Genomic DNA, 15,809 nt, shown 5'->3' with positions numbered 1-15,809 from the left:
AACTTGTATAAGACCATATTTTAAAATGTCATGCTGTTATATTATTTAATGCATGTTGTTGAATTAAAAAAAAATCAATTTTAAAATAATTTTATTTGTATTTGTCTTAATTTTGTATAAATTGGTTTTAAAACATAACATATATGCACTAAAATTATACTTAAAATAAAAAATAATTAAATAATTAATTTCAAAAAATAAAAAGAGTTTTTTAGTACACAGATATGTGAAATTTGAACTTCAAACCTCAAAAGGCGTGAAGCTATATCGCTATATGTTTTTACATCAATCTATATTCATGCTAACATAAATAAAACAAAATATTTCAAATGAAAAGTATATATTTATGGGGAGATAAAAGAAGAATAGACCAAGCGATGGAGACTGGAGGAAACCCGAGAGAAAGCACGAACCAGGAAAGAGGGGCCGGCACCCGACGACTTGGGCCGGCCCCTGGCCGACGAGGCCTCGGCGTCAAGCTGTTCTCGGACCCCCGGTTGAGAAGCGGTTCATCCCGACCGTTTCGCAGCCCACTTGAAGTATCCCGCCTTGATTCTCAATTTGATTTAAAGTCTACAACGAACGAGTGGGCCCGAATATTGAGATGTATAGGGATTCAACTGGGCTAAACCCTAAGGGATTAAACTTGACTTCTATAAATGGAGGGGAGCAAACCCTAGAGGTATGCAAAAACACCTTACTCTCTACACTCTAATTCCATTATCCATCTATTCTCCTTGTTAACTTAGGCATCGGAGCCCGTGTGATTGGAGTCACACCAGTTTGGGTTTGATTGGTTTTGCAGATTCTTTGTTCCGTGATTATCAAGTTTGGTGCGAATCTAGGAAGAAACCGGGAGAGTATAATTCACGCATCAACAGTATAAAATATTATTGTTAAAGTTTCTTCTTGTTTAAAAGTCAATCCATGTATAATTTTTCTCCCAACCAGGTGGTTATATAAAAAAAAAATTATATAATACGATTACTCGTTAAAAGCAAAAATTTATAGTACTACAAATACGTTAGGCTCTTTTTCATTTATTGACTGCAGCATAAATAGTCTAATAGAAAAAAAAAACTTGGAGTCTATTTCCTTTCTATAGGTCTCATGAGTATATCTACTCCATTTGCTCTCTTTGGTTCACACCACAATTTTTCGTTAATAAATAATTCTTTAACGTTGTTAGACTTCAAATCATTTTTAAATGATAGTAACATGACACAATCAATAATAATAATATCTATACTATTGTAAGGTAGGAAAATTTTCTATAGGCATGATAGACACGTGGAGTTTATATTTTTTCTTGAAATTGAGTAATCATGTATATATAATGAAGATCAACTTCCTTAACTAAATTGGGTCGCCATCTTTTTTCTTTAATTTCTTTTCTTTTTCTGTTTTTTTAAGAGCAAATTGGGTCGCCATCCAACTATATTATGATGTGCTTTATTGAGATTTAATAATGAAAGTGACTTTTAGATTAAACGGACTTCGTCGCATTAATTTCCAACCTTAGCGGTGTTTCATTTTATAATTAAATTTGGATAAATGTGTCATTTTTATCGAACCTGTCTAACAAAATTTAGCGGGTAAATTTCAAAAATAATTTTTGTACAAAATAATAACAAAAATAAAAATTAAATAAAGAATGGTAAGACTGTGACATATATATGTCCAAATATATTGACAAAAATATGATAATTTTTTTATCAAAGTCAAAAACCGCATACGTCCACACGATTTAAGGGTGTCACATATGATATAAGATCAAGATCGAGGTGGTATAAAGAAAAATGGTGTAGGTCATATACGATTTATTAACATTGTACATGATTTTTTGCCCCTTTTGTCCAAATATTTGTTTTGTCTTTTTTATTTACTACGTTTTCCTCCCCTATAACAAGGTTACAACTTACCTCTTGGCTTAGCGGTTAATTATATGTTCCCTTGGTGCTTCCCATTTTTTAGTTCAAGGCTTTCACTTATCAATGGTTGTGCTTGTCTTTTCCATATAATTTCTACAAATTAAATGTCGGTGGAATATCCAAATCTATAAATAAATTGTAGAATAATTAATTCATAGTTCCTGTTAACTTTTAAAAAGGAAAAAGAAAAGAAAAGATTTATGTTTTTTTTCATGTAATTTGTAATTCCTACAAATTAATATATCAAACTTTCTAAAATATATGTTGGCGGGATATTCAAACCTATAAATAACAATTAATTGGCGATTTCTAAAAATAAAATGTTAACTTTTAAAAGGGTAAAAAAAAAAAGAAAAAATATATGTTGGTGGGATATTGAAACCTTAGTTACGTAATTTGTAATTTCGATAAATATGTTGATTTTTAAAGAATTAAACATAAATCATAAAATTAATTTGTAATTCTGGTAAATATGTCAATTTTGAAGAAGATAAAATAAATCATAAAAATTATTTCATAATTCCTACAAACATGTCCATCTTTTAAAAAAGAAAAAAATACACGTTGACACGATACTGAAACCCTATATCCCACCGATATAACATTTTCTTTTAATTAGGGTTTGAAAATTCGTGCAACAAAATTACTTTGTTTCAAAAATGAAAATTATTATAAAACGACACCAAAAATAATAATTTAAATTAAACAAAATCAATTTGAACTGTTATGAACTCAAAACAGAACCCAAACTAAAAGTGTGATTAAAAGATTATATCTTTAGTGGTTATCTAAGTAATAATTTGAATTTAGAGAGCAGGAGGCAAGAGCATGAGTGGAAGTGACAAATAATTCATCAAGCTGCGATGAGACAAAACCCTAGCGGTGGCACAAACAAGAAGCTTTAGTTTAGATCTGAAACCTCTGAGAATCCGTAATCCTTGGATATACCATTACATTACGTTGTGATAATCATTGTATCTCTCTCTTGTATATAAAACACACATGAATTAAGCCTCTCGAATTGGGGAAAAATCAATCTCAAAAATTAAAAATATTATTTGTGGATGGCGGTAACGGTTAGTAGTAATTTTGCAAGTATTGGAAAATGCGAATGGAGAGGGCGAGAGAATGATACCGTAGTGGCGGACATGGACGGGACTTTGCTCAGAGGCCGGAGCTCTTTCCCTTATTTCGCAGTGATGGCCTTCGAACTCGGCGGAATTCTTCGGCTTCTTGTTTTGGTGTTGGCCGCTCCGCTGGTGGGGCTGCTCTATTATTTCGTCTCCGAGTCAGCGGGGATTCAGATTCTCATTTTCGTCGCCTTCTGCGGCGTCAGGGTTTCGAGGATCGAGTCCGTGGCGCGTGCGGTTCTCCCCAAATTTTACTCCACGGATCTGCACTCGGAGTCGTGGCGCGTGTTTTCCGCGTGCGGGAGACGGTGCGTTTTGACGGCGAATCCGACGGTCATGGTGGAGCCGTTTCTGAAGGATTTCTTGGGAGTTGATTTGGTGTTGGGGACTGAGATTAGTGTGACGGAAAGTGGAAGGGCGACGGGGCTGGTTGGCCGTACGGGAGTGCTCGTCGGCCGGAGGAAGGCGGATGCTCTTAAGAATGCCTTTGGAGATGTTTCACCGGAGATCGGACTTGGCGATCGCTTAACTGATCTTCCTTTCATGTTCTTGTGCAAGGTAACGGTACTGCTTTTGAATTCACTTCACCATTTATTTATAAATTTTTTACAGAACTTTTTTCTCGTTGGAAGGGAGGTAGAGTTTCAAAATAATAACTTTATCCAAATAAAATAATATAATCTGTAATTGACTATATTTATGTGATATACGTTTGATATATTATTGATATGATATCTAATATGAATTACTAATATGAATATATGATACATATATAATTTCGATCGTTTTTTAATTATTTTTTATTTAAAAAAACTTGGTTCCTGAAAATTAAGGAGAAAAACATAAGACGCCAAGAGAAATTTCAATATCTCAATTTCATGGAAATGTGATAAAAATATTGATAAATTGTCGATATCAATTGACATTTCTGTAATAAATTAAAAGATATCATAAAAATATTTAAATTAACACATAAATATTTTTATATTTCTAAATAAATTAATAATGATTAATATTGATATTAGGCAGATTTTTATCGATTTTTTTTCTATTATAATATATATTTACCATTTATATCGATGTCGAACTCATTAATGTATAGACATATCAAATGTCGACATGTCAACATATATTTAATACTATACTTTTAACACTTGAAAAAAAAATATAAAAATTAGAAAAATAATAAGAAAGAATGGATTATCGATACTAAGGGGGTAAGGAACCAAGGTTTTTTTTTTCCCCCGAGTAAGAGTTGATTTGAGAACTGTGTATATAAAATTGCAGGAGGGTTACATGGTACCACCCAATCCGGCGGTGGAAGCGGTTGCGATTGACAAATTACCGAAGCCGGTAATCTTTCACGACGGCCGCTTTGTCCACAAACCATCTCCCTTCTTAGCACTTCTCACCATTCTCTGGTTTCCAATCGGCTTCATTCTCGCTTGCCTGAGAGTCGCCGCCGGCGCCCTCCTCCCAATGCCGCTCGTCTACTACGCCTTCTTAGCCCTCGGCGTCCGAATCACCGTCAAAGGCACCCCACCGCCGCCGCCATCATCCTCCTCCTCCGGCGTCCTCTTCGTCTGCTCCCACCGGACCCTCCTGGACCCAATTTTCCTTTCCGCCGCCCTGGGCCGCCCCATCCCCGCCGTCACGTACTCCGTGTCCCGCCTGTCGGAAATAATCTCCCCGATCAAAACCGTGCGGCTGAGCCGAGACCGGGCCAGCGACGCCGCGACGATCAAGAATCTGCTGAAAGAAGGGGATTTGGCCATCTGTCCAGAGGGGACCACTTGCAGAGAGCCATTTCTGCTGCGATTTTCGGCGCTATTTGCGGAGCTGACGGACCAGCTGGTGCCGGTGGCCATGGTTAACAAAATGAGCATGTTTCATGGGACCACGGCCAGAGGGTGGAAGGGGATGGACCCGTTTTACTTCTTTATGAACCCAATTCCGGCTTATGAACTCACTTTCTTGGACAAATTGCCTCTGGAATTCACTCGGAGTTCGGAGAAATCCGGCGTTGAGGTTGCCAATTACATTCAGAGACGGATTGCGGCTACTCTTTCTTATGAATGCACTGTTTTTACTCGAAAGGATAAGTACAGAGCTCTTGCTGGGAATGATGGAATTGTTGACCAAAAAACTAATTACATTATGGGATGCTAATTTTTAATGGAATCCAATTTATTGTTATTGGGGACAAAATACTAATCCTTCTCTTTTTGTTGGCATGGTATTAAACTCCAAGAACTACTGTCGAGTTTCCTCTTTGGATGTGTCAAATAATCAAGATTCCTGCTTTTTACTTTTTTTTTCTCTCGAGAAATGATCACTCAATGAAAATCATGCTTAGATTAGATCATTTATTTATTCTAGAAGATTATATTGGTGGGTTTCGAAACTACCAACTTTAATTTTGAAGAAGATGGATATGTCTGTTAAATAAATATGCCATTGCATATGTCTATGAGTGTGCATGAAACCAAGGAAACGAAATAGCTGATTTTTTTTTTTTTAAAGAAACAAATGGAAACACAGCTAGGCAAAGCCACGCATGCTCTCCCTGTGCAGAACAATTTTAAAATTTTAAAATTTTAAAAGTTTAAATTCAATTTTATTGTACTTCTCAAGAAACTCATCATTTTGACTATTTATTCATCATCTTCCTTGTTCATTTTTATCACAATTTTAGTACGACATTTCTTTTTAAAACTTAATCTTAATTAGATTATAAAAATATATAAATAAAGGTTGATAGTTCAATCTTGTTTAACTAAAATCAATAAAGCCTTTCAAATGAGAGAGAAAGTAGTAGAGCTTAATTAGAGTGGATGGAAAAGAAGAAGTCTGAGTACTGCAACTTTCTTTCTTTTAAGTACAATATCTTTTAAGTACAATATATAAGATGAAAATTCAAATACACAATTATTTAGTTGAAAATAGATACCTTTAACTATGCTCAAGTAGATAAGTTTGGTAATAAATTTCATGAAATTCAGAAGAGAAGATGAAGAATATGCATATGCAATGTGTGATGGAATATTGCATATAAAAAGGGTGAGGTTCTCAATGAACTGGAGTCTTTTTTTTTTGTTTTTTGGTGTTGACCGAAGAGAAACAGCTTTTCCAGGTTGGTGGGTTCAAGTGTAGCAAATCAAAATCATGTCATTGGCAGCCGACACATTCTTCAATAAATATTTACTCCAAAAGAATACAACCCCACAGCACAACTCAGATCATATGCATATGCTCACCCCAGTTTGATTCCTCTGCGTCCCTTTTCATTTCAAATATCTGATTTATGTTCTTTCTCTTCTGCGCAATTTCTTCGTTCGAGGAGCAAAATTCAAAGTTTTACATCTGTCGGCTTTCATGTGGGGGCCCTGTTTCTGGGTCTAATTTTGCCATCAAAATTGCTGAAAACTTTGAACTGCTACTTCTTCTTGAATAACGAAAAATAAAAAAAACCACTTCAGACGGCCATGAAATCTCAGGATGGAAGTTGTTTCAGCAGTTTTAAGACAGAAAGAGCTAGAGCTTGGAGGACTGATTGAAAATAACAAGAAAGCTGAGGATTGGATGTGAGTATTGAAACTAAAAGAGCAAAGGTGAGGTTTTGGACATTTATTGGAATTGTCAAATCAGAGAACAATTACTTTAATCCTAATCATGGACAGACATGATGATTTAGGGAGAAGTCTGCCTGTTAATATATTGTGATATAACTGTAAAGGACATGAATGACAAAATTTTAAAGAGAGAGAGAGAGAAGAAAAGGAAAAGGTAAAGTAAAACGTTTTCGAAGATCTCATTGACCATTTTTGTATGTGCCCTTTTGGCAATTATCATTTATCATCACAAACAGCTAATTGTCCCGTTAAAATCTGCCACAACCCAGAAACTCTCTGCTGTAACAGGAAAAATGGATCGTCTTCAGCTGCAATGGGTTGCTCTTACGCTCTCCATTATGACACTCTCTGAAGCTTGCCACCCCACAGATTGGAGAGCTCTAACCAGTTTCAAGTCTGGAATTTTCCTCGACACTTCTGGCAGGCTTTCGAAGTGGGTCGGCCGAAACTGTTGCGATTGGGAAGGAATTTCTTGTCACAATTCCACAGGCAGAGTCAAGGAAATCAATTTGCCAGGCTTTATATCCACTGGTGACCTCCCCTTTCAGTCTGAGATGAGAGGCTATCTTTCAGCTTCAATAACATTGCTCAATGCTGTTGAGATCATTGATCTTGGAGGGCTCGTTGGCCTCTGTGGAACGATCCCTTCATTTATCGGTGTGCGACTCCGCAACCTTCGGAAGCTCTATCTTTATGGCAACAAAATGAGAGGTCCACTCCCTGAAAGCATAGGTAAGCTTATGAAACTTGAAGAACTAGCTGTGCATGATAATAGGCTGTCTGGTTCCCTCCCTGCAAGTCTTGGCAGTCTTAAGTCTCTCCATAGCCTTCTTCTCTATGGAAATCGGTTTTCGGGTGCAATACCGGATTCATTTGTGAATCTTACTAACTTGGTTCAGATGGACTTACACAGCAACTCATTTAATGGTCACATACCTGAGAGAATTGGTCAGTTGCAGTCGTTGAAAGAGCTTGATCTTTCAGACAACTTCTTGAGTGGGAAAATTCCCCTTTCTTTTACTAATTTGACAGCCCTTTCGGTTTTGTATTTGGATAATAACAATCTAGAAGGAGCAATTCCATTTGGATCAGTTACTGGCCAGATCCCTTCTCTTGCTTTTCTTAGACTGAATGGTAACTGTTTAAGTGGCAAAATACCTTCCAGTTTTGGAGAGCTAGTGTTTCTCAAAAGAGCTTCACTTTCAAACAACAAACTTGAGGGCACAATTCCATCTTCTTTAGGAAATTTATCATCTTTGGCAGAGTTGTATCTCGACAGCAACCGATTATCCGGCCGAATACCGGAATCATTTGGGCAACTTTCTCAGCTCATTCTCCTGAATCTCTCTCACAATTCCATAAAAGGGCCATTGCCTGAGATGTCTTCTCTCCAGAATATTCAATCCATTGATCTTTCTTTCAACCTTCTGAACCTGTCCTCCATTCCCCATTGGATGGCAGAACTGCGCTCTCTTTCTAAAATATATCTTGCAGGGTGCGGAATCCATGGCCAGATTCCAGAGTTCTTGCGAACAACTCCAAGTCCAATACAGGAACTGGATCTTTCCGCTAACCATCTTACTGGGAGAATTCCAGAATGGATTGGCAGCCTCGCTCGGCTCTATTCACTAAAACTATCAGAAAACTCACTGGTCTCCGTGATTCCCGATTCAGTTACAAATTTACAGGACTTGGGTGTGCTCGATCTCCATTCGAACAAGTTAACGGGCAACATACGACAGGTTTTCAAGATAGGACACAGATTTCCAGATGGTTCTTTAACATACATTGATCTTTCAGACAATAGCTTCTCTGGGGACTTTGATCAAACAGATGTCGGGCAGCAACGTGCGATCCATTTTCTCAACTTGTCGCATAACAATCTGAAAGGTAGATTACCCACTTCAATCGGAACACTGACATCGATTCGAAGCCTGGATTTGAGCCGTAACAACTTGGGCTTCGATTTGCCAGAGGCCCTAGTGAATGCAAACCTATTAGAGACGCTGAAGCTGCAAAGAAACCATTTTACAGGAAAAATACCGAAAGAGTTTCTGAAGCTGCGCAGGTTGAAGGAACTGGATTTGTCAGATAATTTGTTAGTGGGAGAAATTCCAGCGGGTAAGCCACTGAGTGATTTTCCCCGAAGCACTTATATGGGTAACAAAGGTTTGTGTGGAAAGCCCCTAAGCCCATGTAAGCTTTGAAGGAGGAGAAGATGAATTGAAATATATTATAGCCTAAACAGTGTTAAATTATCCATCTTTTTCAATCAAATAGATTTAACCCAAATGTCATATCTGATAAGGGAAGGGGGGAACATCTGCCAGTAGAAGTGGAGCAAAAAAAATTTCTCATTAAAATTTGCTTTTCTAGTGAACTTTCTGTGAATACAAGGCCGTTGCACTTTACAGGGTCTCTTGACCCATACCCAACTGCTGGTAATTTACGTAATCAATTCCATTTAACCTAATGCAACATAAGAGCTCCTCTGGCAATTCTTCAGGTTTGTTCCCCTGTTTCATAACCCAACAAAAAGTAAGAAGAACTGGACAGTTTTCAAAAGTCAGCACCAAAAGAGACAAGACATGGTTAAAAGAAACTTGCCTGAATTGTGAGGCCAACATCCAAAATGCAGCACTTGAGTCTGTCAAGGAATGCTTCAAAGCCTTTCCTTGATATGTAACTAAATCTGTGCATATCCAAGTCAATTTCCAAGTAGTTTTCTCCCTGTAATTCACCAGTTTTTTTCCTATGAACCATTCTGTAATATGCAGCAAATTCTGTCTGTAATGAAATGAGAAACTTTACTTACCAAGTAAAATTCGTGTTGAGGACGTGAGAGGACAGGCTTTTCGTTGTAAGCCTGCATAAGCTTACGCTCTGCAGCGCTCATCGGAAGATCCTCCACGTTTGCAACTCGCCCCAAAATTTTCAACCTCTCCCTGAATGGTACTATTGTGTCTACTGGGAAACCTTTCACCCTTTCAACTTCATCATCAATCAGCTTCTGTTTTTGGAACCAGTAAACACAGTAAAAAAATGCCCGATATCACATCAAAGTATTGCAATAACAACAGAATTTTAATGCAGTGATTGTGAAACAAGTTATTGAAGAAATAGAAGGATTGAATGAGAATTTGCAAGTGCTGAATCTTACCCTGATATTTTCTTGAAAATGAGATGTAAGTTCCTTAGCGTATGCATCAGAAAGCTTGAAGTACAAAACTATACTTATCCCTTCTCCATCGGTTTCGCCTTGAAAAATTGCCGCAGGATACAAGGGGATCTGTTGAATCCAATAACAAGATCAAAGTTACAACTTACAACAGTCCAAGGCAATACAAGAAAGAATAGTACTCAAAGACATTGCAATATAGATGATTGTAAAAGAAGCAAAAGGGAAGACATCAAACTATCAAGCAGTTATGACCAACCAGATACATCATCACGTGCACAAGTAAGGCATGGATTTACCTGAACGTTAACAACAAGAATAGGTGGAAGTTTTCCAGAATAATTAGCCGCAGGCAGTTCGACAAATCGAGCGATGTGATCCACTTTCCGATGTGACAAGAACACATCAACTCCAAAGGGTTGGTAAGCAGCATGACTGGAAGCAAATTCCTTTTTCTTGTCCCTGCAAATTTGTACGATTATTTTGCGGAGTTAAAATGAAAGGATGAGATCATTAATTTTGGATTTGAGAGATCAAACAGTGAGCCAACTCGATAAACAAAGTCCATGTTGTAAAAATCATTGATGCAAATGGAATCATAGAAAGACTGTTCCTCTCTTACTTTGCATAGTTTACTCCCCGAACTTTGAAACTAGCAGGCTCAATATGTGACCAGCAATCAAGCATTTTCTTTCCAGCTGGGCAAAAAGGTACTTGAGAACCTGCCATAGGTCTTTGTAGAAGCGCTTTCGACGAAACTGAAAGAAACAGAAGAAGAATAACTAAATCAATCAAAATCAGAAGAAATCTAAAAGTTTATGTGGAAGAACCAAGGATGCAGTTAGCCTAAACAAGATCAGTAAGCCAGAATATGAAAAGCATACGCTTCTTGAACACTCACATAAAGCAGCATTGGAATTTCCTTCTTTCCATTTGAACGAAAGTTTCAAGGCCGCCTTTTTCAGCCCACTCGGAGGACTAGAACTTAGTGATTTTCTCTTTTCAACAGAGTTTATAGTTGATGCAAGACAAGGCAAACAATTACTTGGTAAAATCCCACAATTATCCAATATTCCATCCCCTTTGCCAGAACTTTCACCAGCAGTAGAGGAGATCTCGTCGATGAATACCGGTTCGTTGGCCTCACTCAAGTGTCCATGACCCTTGAATTGGGGTTCTGCATCATCTGAATTCATGGTCTGAGAATGTGAATCCCTTGATACCTGAATGCTGGAGCTGCTCACAGAATGTACTCTTGCTGAATTCCCTGGTCTATGAATCTGATCCGGGGTTGCACTATGTCGACTTGCATTATGATCTCCATGATTAGCATCTCCAGAAGATGAAACGCTCGATGTTGATGCACCTTCAATGCTCTGAATTGATTGTATGTCTGCAGGAATTCACAAGGTTGACAATGGTGGATTTGATTAAACAACAAACGGAAAATAAGAAAATTACCCATCAATACAACATTTGAAAAAAAACCAATACCATCAGGAATACTTTGGTAGTCTTCATCACAATCTGATTCAAATTTTGCAACCGTATCGAACCATGCCTCGTCGGAACTTCCTGCTGGTGCCACAAATGATACCAGACTCAGATAAAAAGCCAGAAATGGATTATAAAGTACTTGTTGTTCACAGCACTCAAAGACGAGTTCATTATCCCATTCTTTCAAACGTTTGTTGTAAATTCTTCCATGTTGTTGCTCTTGAGAGCAGATATTATGATATCATGATAAACAAGATCCCCGGCATGAAAATTTAAATTGAAAAAACAGAGCTCAGGATTGGCAAATTATGTATAAAAAAGTTGAGAATTTCGGACGTGCCAACTTGTTAGACAAGAGGCAAAGCTGGCTACATTGAACTGGCTCATTTCCTGAAGTTGGATTAAGTAGAAACAGTTGAATTCAATATTTTTAAGATGTAAAACAACAGGTTCTAAAAATATATGAATAATTTTTAAAAAAAATTATTATACAAATCGGACGAAGAAAACTCCTGAGACAAGTCAACCACATTCTGCTACATAATGACAGAATTCCAATTTTTTAAGAGAAAATGTAAGAGTAGGGAATCTTCTATGCTCTTTCTGGAAGAACTAAGATCTGGGAATCTGCAAATGACTTGCAGAAACTTTGAATATGGCGCAGCTGCCAAATATTAAAATGCTTGCTTTCTACTTTATCAATAAAAATTCGAAAGTGAGAAACCCAATTTCTCAATTGTACAAGCAACCCAAAAACTCAGACTAAGAGGAGAAAACAGAGAAATAAAGAAGTTGCCAGAAATGAACACAAAGGCAGAATGATTTAATTAATTATAATCGTAAAAAATCAGCTGAATAGCTTTGGAATGAAAATAAGTTGGTTCCATCAGATATTTTTTCTTTCCCTCATCAAACACCGCAGAAGACGTACATTTCACGCCAACATATGAAAAGAAAAACGGCATCAGAAAACTCAAACAGACAGACAGACAACCGGAAGAAAGGCAAAATAAAATTCTCTCCCACCAGAATTAAATGAATAAATAAATAAAGAAATGGGGAGATGGAACCTTGGAAAGTGGGATTGGAAAAGGAGCGGTGGTCAATTGGGTCGGACCGGTGCGATCCATCGGAGATTCCAGAAAACGCCCTGGTTTTGAGACCTCTCCGCCTCTTCCTCCGGTTCTTCTTCCTGGAAGATTTCTTGAATTTTCCTCCGACGCAGCCCTCCGGCGTGGACACGCAGGCACCCATAGAAAATCACGTAGGAAAAAAGAACATCCGAGACAGAGGAAGCTGCCTTTGGACACTGAGTTATGGAGAAGGAGAAAGTTAAAGGTAGAGATTGGAGAGTCCCTCCCTCCCTCGCTTGCTCCCTCCAAATCTCTGTGTGTCGGGAGACTGTCTTTTTGTGATTGAAAGTGTGTAAAATATAAGCGTAAGGAATGTGAATGGAGAGAAATAGGAGATGGAGATGGAGGGAAGATGAGAGCGTAAGAAGCAGAAGGCAGAAGCTCGGCTATGGAAAATGGAAATTGGGAATTGGAAATTGGAAGGTTTGAAGGAAGACCAATCGCGGGCGAGGGCGGGGCTGGTGAGATGGAGATGGGACCGACACCAGATGACAGGTGGCAGAAAATGATTTATGCAAACGTGTGGGAGTCTGCCATCTTCAAAGCTTTATGCCAAATGCGGCTGCCTTTGCCTTTGCCTTTGCCTTTCACATATATAAATATAAATAAAATATAAATATATAAACTTTAAAATTTCTCCCATTCACATTCACATATCCCTCTCCTTCCTTTCCTTTTCCCATCTAATTCTTCTTTTCTTCATTTTTCTTTTAACATAAATCTAAATAATTCTAACACTTTAGTTGACCAAATTCCAACCTCCATCTATGGTCGTTATGAATATAGTTTATTGAGTTAAAATATCATTTACTTTTTTAAAGTTGGAAATTCAAATCTCTCGTCGTTTCGTTGAAATTGTAGGAAAAAAAATGAGCATTTCTCATTTATACCATAATATAATGTTCTATTAAAAAGTATCAAATACACTTTTTTGTTCTTGAAGTTTGAGTCTCTAAAATTTGAAAAATAATTCTATGATGTGGTAGCTAACTTGCCAAACTAAATTTACTAATATAGACCTTTTAATGAGTTGGTAATTTATTAATTTTTTTTTAAGAAGCCTATCTCCTCCTCTTTATATTCTTTTATCCTTCTTCCTCATCTGGTGAGTGCTAGTCGACATTGGCCTCTTTTCTAGTCACGCCCCTTCCTACCGATGTTTCCTCCTTCGACAAACCTCCTACTTGTCGTTGTGCTTAGGAAGCTCCCTCATTCCACACATATGTACTTCTATACCCTCATAACTAAAGTATTCCTTTTGAACTTCTAGGAATCAAATAAACTCCTAATTCAAACCTTATGGACAAAAAGTGTATTTTGCATTAAAATATATGTTTGGAATTTTTAAAATTTAGTCCTTAATGTTTTAACATTTTTCAATTATTCCCTTCTTGTCGTTGGATGCTGAAATTGATTGATTATAAACTTACATAATATAGGGTCTAGTAATTTATTAGAAAGTCATAGGAGGAGACGAGCCATCAATGAGATAAAAAAAATTTTAATTCTTCACCTAAATTTCTAAAAAGTGTTAGAAATTTCGATTTCCATTTTGTTAGGTACTCGAATTTCTCACCTAGATTTTTGTCGACTATACCGTATAAACTTATAAATAACTCATTTTAACATGTATTTTATAATTAAAAAAGTATTAGAACATTAGGGACAAAATTAAAAAAAAAACATTAAACATCTGGCACTACAGGGAAAGAATACATAAAATATTAATGCAAGACATATATTTATCTGGACTTCAAATATATACTGAACTTTCTACCACATGACCTTTAAATAAAATCTTCGTAATTTTACATTTTTATTTCAGTCCAAAGACCTCGGACAAATAATATACACATGATATTTTTGTCAACCCAAAGTGGAGCTTTAGTCAAATTCTCAACCACTATTGCAATTACTAATATAATATTTTATATGTAAAGTACAACAACTGAATTATAAATTTTTAAAATTGAGGGTCCAATTCGAAAATAAAATAATAAAACGATAAAAATGTAAAAAGTAAAATAGAATTAAAAAATATATATTTTTATCTTATTATTATTATTATTAATCATTCAGTCCACAGAAAAATAAATAAAAACATAAAAGAAAAATAACATAATAATTTACAACTTTCGTCAACTGCAATACGGTCGGCCAAGATTGTGATTTTGAAAGATTTAACATTTTTTTTTTGCCCTTATATTACCATTAATTCATTTTCTTTTAAAAGAAAAGTCAGAAAAACAAGATGATGTCGCTTTTGACATTTTGTGATCATTTTTATCCGTGCATTTTGCATAAAGAAAAGATATTTGGGGGAGGAAATTCTGAGGTCAGTTTTTATTCCACTTTAATTTATATGGTTTCATGTGATTTGAATATTGAAACTTTGAGACAAATAAAAATACTTTTTGCTAAATATTAGTCAAAATAACGAACGGTTAGTCCAATACGACACTTGAATATATTTTAAATATTATTCAAACATAGTTCAATGGTAATTGACATATATACAATATTTAACTATGTTTCAAATATTATTTGAACATAGTTCAATAGTAATTAATATATATCTCTAATCGAGAAGTTCTGAGTGATTCTCATATGTTGTACTAAAAAAATATATTATTTATCTAGGTCAATATTTACCCTTCAAATAAAGGAATAAAATATATATATGTTGAACTTTTTTAAATCTAGTTCACAAAAACTAATGATATATACTAAAACAGAGTTTGAGAAAAAAAAATTAATTATTAACCTAAACATAGTAAAGTGTATCAATTTTTATCAACTTTTTTTTTAAGAACCCGTGAGTATCTGGACCAATAAACCACCTATGTTGGTTATCAATTTTCGATTTTATTAAGTTGAATCTCGATATGAAATAAGCGTTACAAATTTTACTTTAGATGCCAACATGAGTATAGATCAGTAAAAGTATCTCGAGATTGGCCATTAATCTTAATTATCTGTCCACTAATTTTAAAGAAAGTAACGAGAAACCTCTAGTTAATTTCATTAAAAATCAAGGTTGGTACAAAATCGACCATTGAATAACTGTCAAGACAAACAAACAAACAATGCTCGATTTGAAAAACCAATTGTAATATCGTTTTTCAAAGAAATCTCATCAATTTCATATCAAACATATATTTTATCATCCATTAAATACACACGAGGAATACTTCGTTTTAACCATTACTAAAGGAAAACTTATCAAGTTTAGGGTAAAAATTACCATACTTTTTCAATTTTAAATGTCTTACAACACTTGTCTAGTTTAAGATGTAATTTGTCTTGCA

At 35.9% G+C, this 15,809-nt stretch overlaps 2 protein-coding genes and 1 pseudogene across 3 annotated transcripts; 2 read left to right on the top strand and 1 right to left on the bottom strand.

The window, feature by feature from the left end:
- The first annotated feature begins 2,995 nt into the window (after positions 1-2,995).
- LOC148207683 (glycerol-3-phosphate acyltransferase RAM2 pseudogene) lies at positions 2,996-5,331 on the top strand (annotated as a pseudogene).
- Positions 5,332-6,029: 698 nt separating this feature from the next.
- On the top strand, positions 6,030-8,951 carry LOC111019151 (uncharacterized). The gene has a single exon (XM_022295464.2). The coding sequence runs from the start codon at positions 6,987-6,989 to the stop codon at positions 8,898-8,900; it is 1,914 nt and encodes a 637-aa protein (XP_022151156.1). The 5' UTR covers positions 6,030-6,986; the 3' UTR covers positions 8,901-8,951.
- Positions 8,952-9,029: 78 nt separating this feature from the next.
- LOC111019152 (uncharacterized) lies at positions 9,030-12,954 on the bottom strand. 2 transcript variants are annotated; one of them, XM_022295466.2, is made up of 9 exons: positions 12,439-12,954; positions 11,366-11,446; positions 10,773-11,264; positions 10,494-10,629; positions 10,171-10,333; positions 9,854-9,982; positions 9,509-9,703; positions 9,301-9,423; positions 9,030-9,209 (listed from the first exon to the last, which is right to left on the bottom strand). In XM_022295466.2, exons 1-9 carry the CDS (start codon positions 12,620-12,622, stop codon positions 9,102-9,104), a joined length of 1,611 nt encoding a protein of 536 aa, XP_022151158.1. In that variant the 5' UTR covers positions 12,623-12,954; the 3' UTR covers positions 9,030-9,101. The 2 variants fall into 2 exon arrangements, with proteins under 2 accessions (XP_022151158.1, XP_022151157.1); XM_022295465.2 differs by having other exon boundaries at positions 11,366-11,449; positions 12,439-12,953.
- Between the last annotated feature and the right edge of the window lie 2,855 nt (positions 12,955-15,809).

This window comes from Momordica charantia, unplaced genomic scaffold, assembly GCF_013281855.1.
Source record: "Momordica charantia cultivar OHB3-1 unplaced genomic scaffold, Mcharantia_2.0 BLBB01000106.1, whole genome shotgun sequence".
Taxonomy (NCBI): domain Eukaryota; kingdom Viridiplantae; phylum Streptophyta; class Magnoliopsida; order Cucurbitales; family Cucurbitaceae; genus Momordica; species Momordica charantia.
This window is presented reverse-complemented; position numbering and strand designations above follow the sequence as displayed.

Excerpts from the sequence above, each read along its gene's own strand:
- LOC111019151 (XM_022295464.2), top strand. The coding sequence starts at position 6,987 with ATGGATCGTCTTCAGCTGCAATGGGTTGCTCTTACGCTCTCCATTATG.
- LOC111019152 (XM_022295465.2), bottom strand. The coding sequence starts at position 12,622 with ATGGGTGCCTGCGTGTCCACGCCGGAGGGCTGCGTCGGAGGAAAATTC. Across the intron at positions 10,334-10,493 it reads CGGGGAGTAAACTATGCAAA|GGACAAGAAAAAGGAATTTG; the intron begins GTAAGAGAGGAA and ends ACAAATTTGCAG. Across the intron at positions 9,704-9,853 it reads ATTTTCAAGAAAATATCAGG|AAGCTGATTGATGATGAAGT; the intron begins GTAAGATTCAGC and ends TTCCAAAAACAG.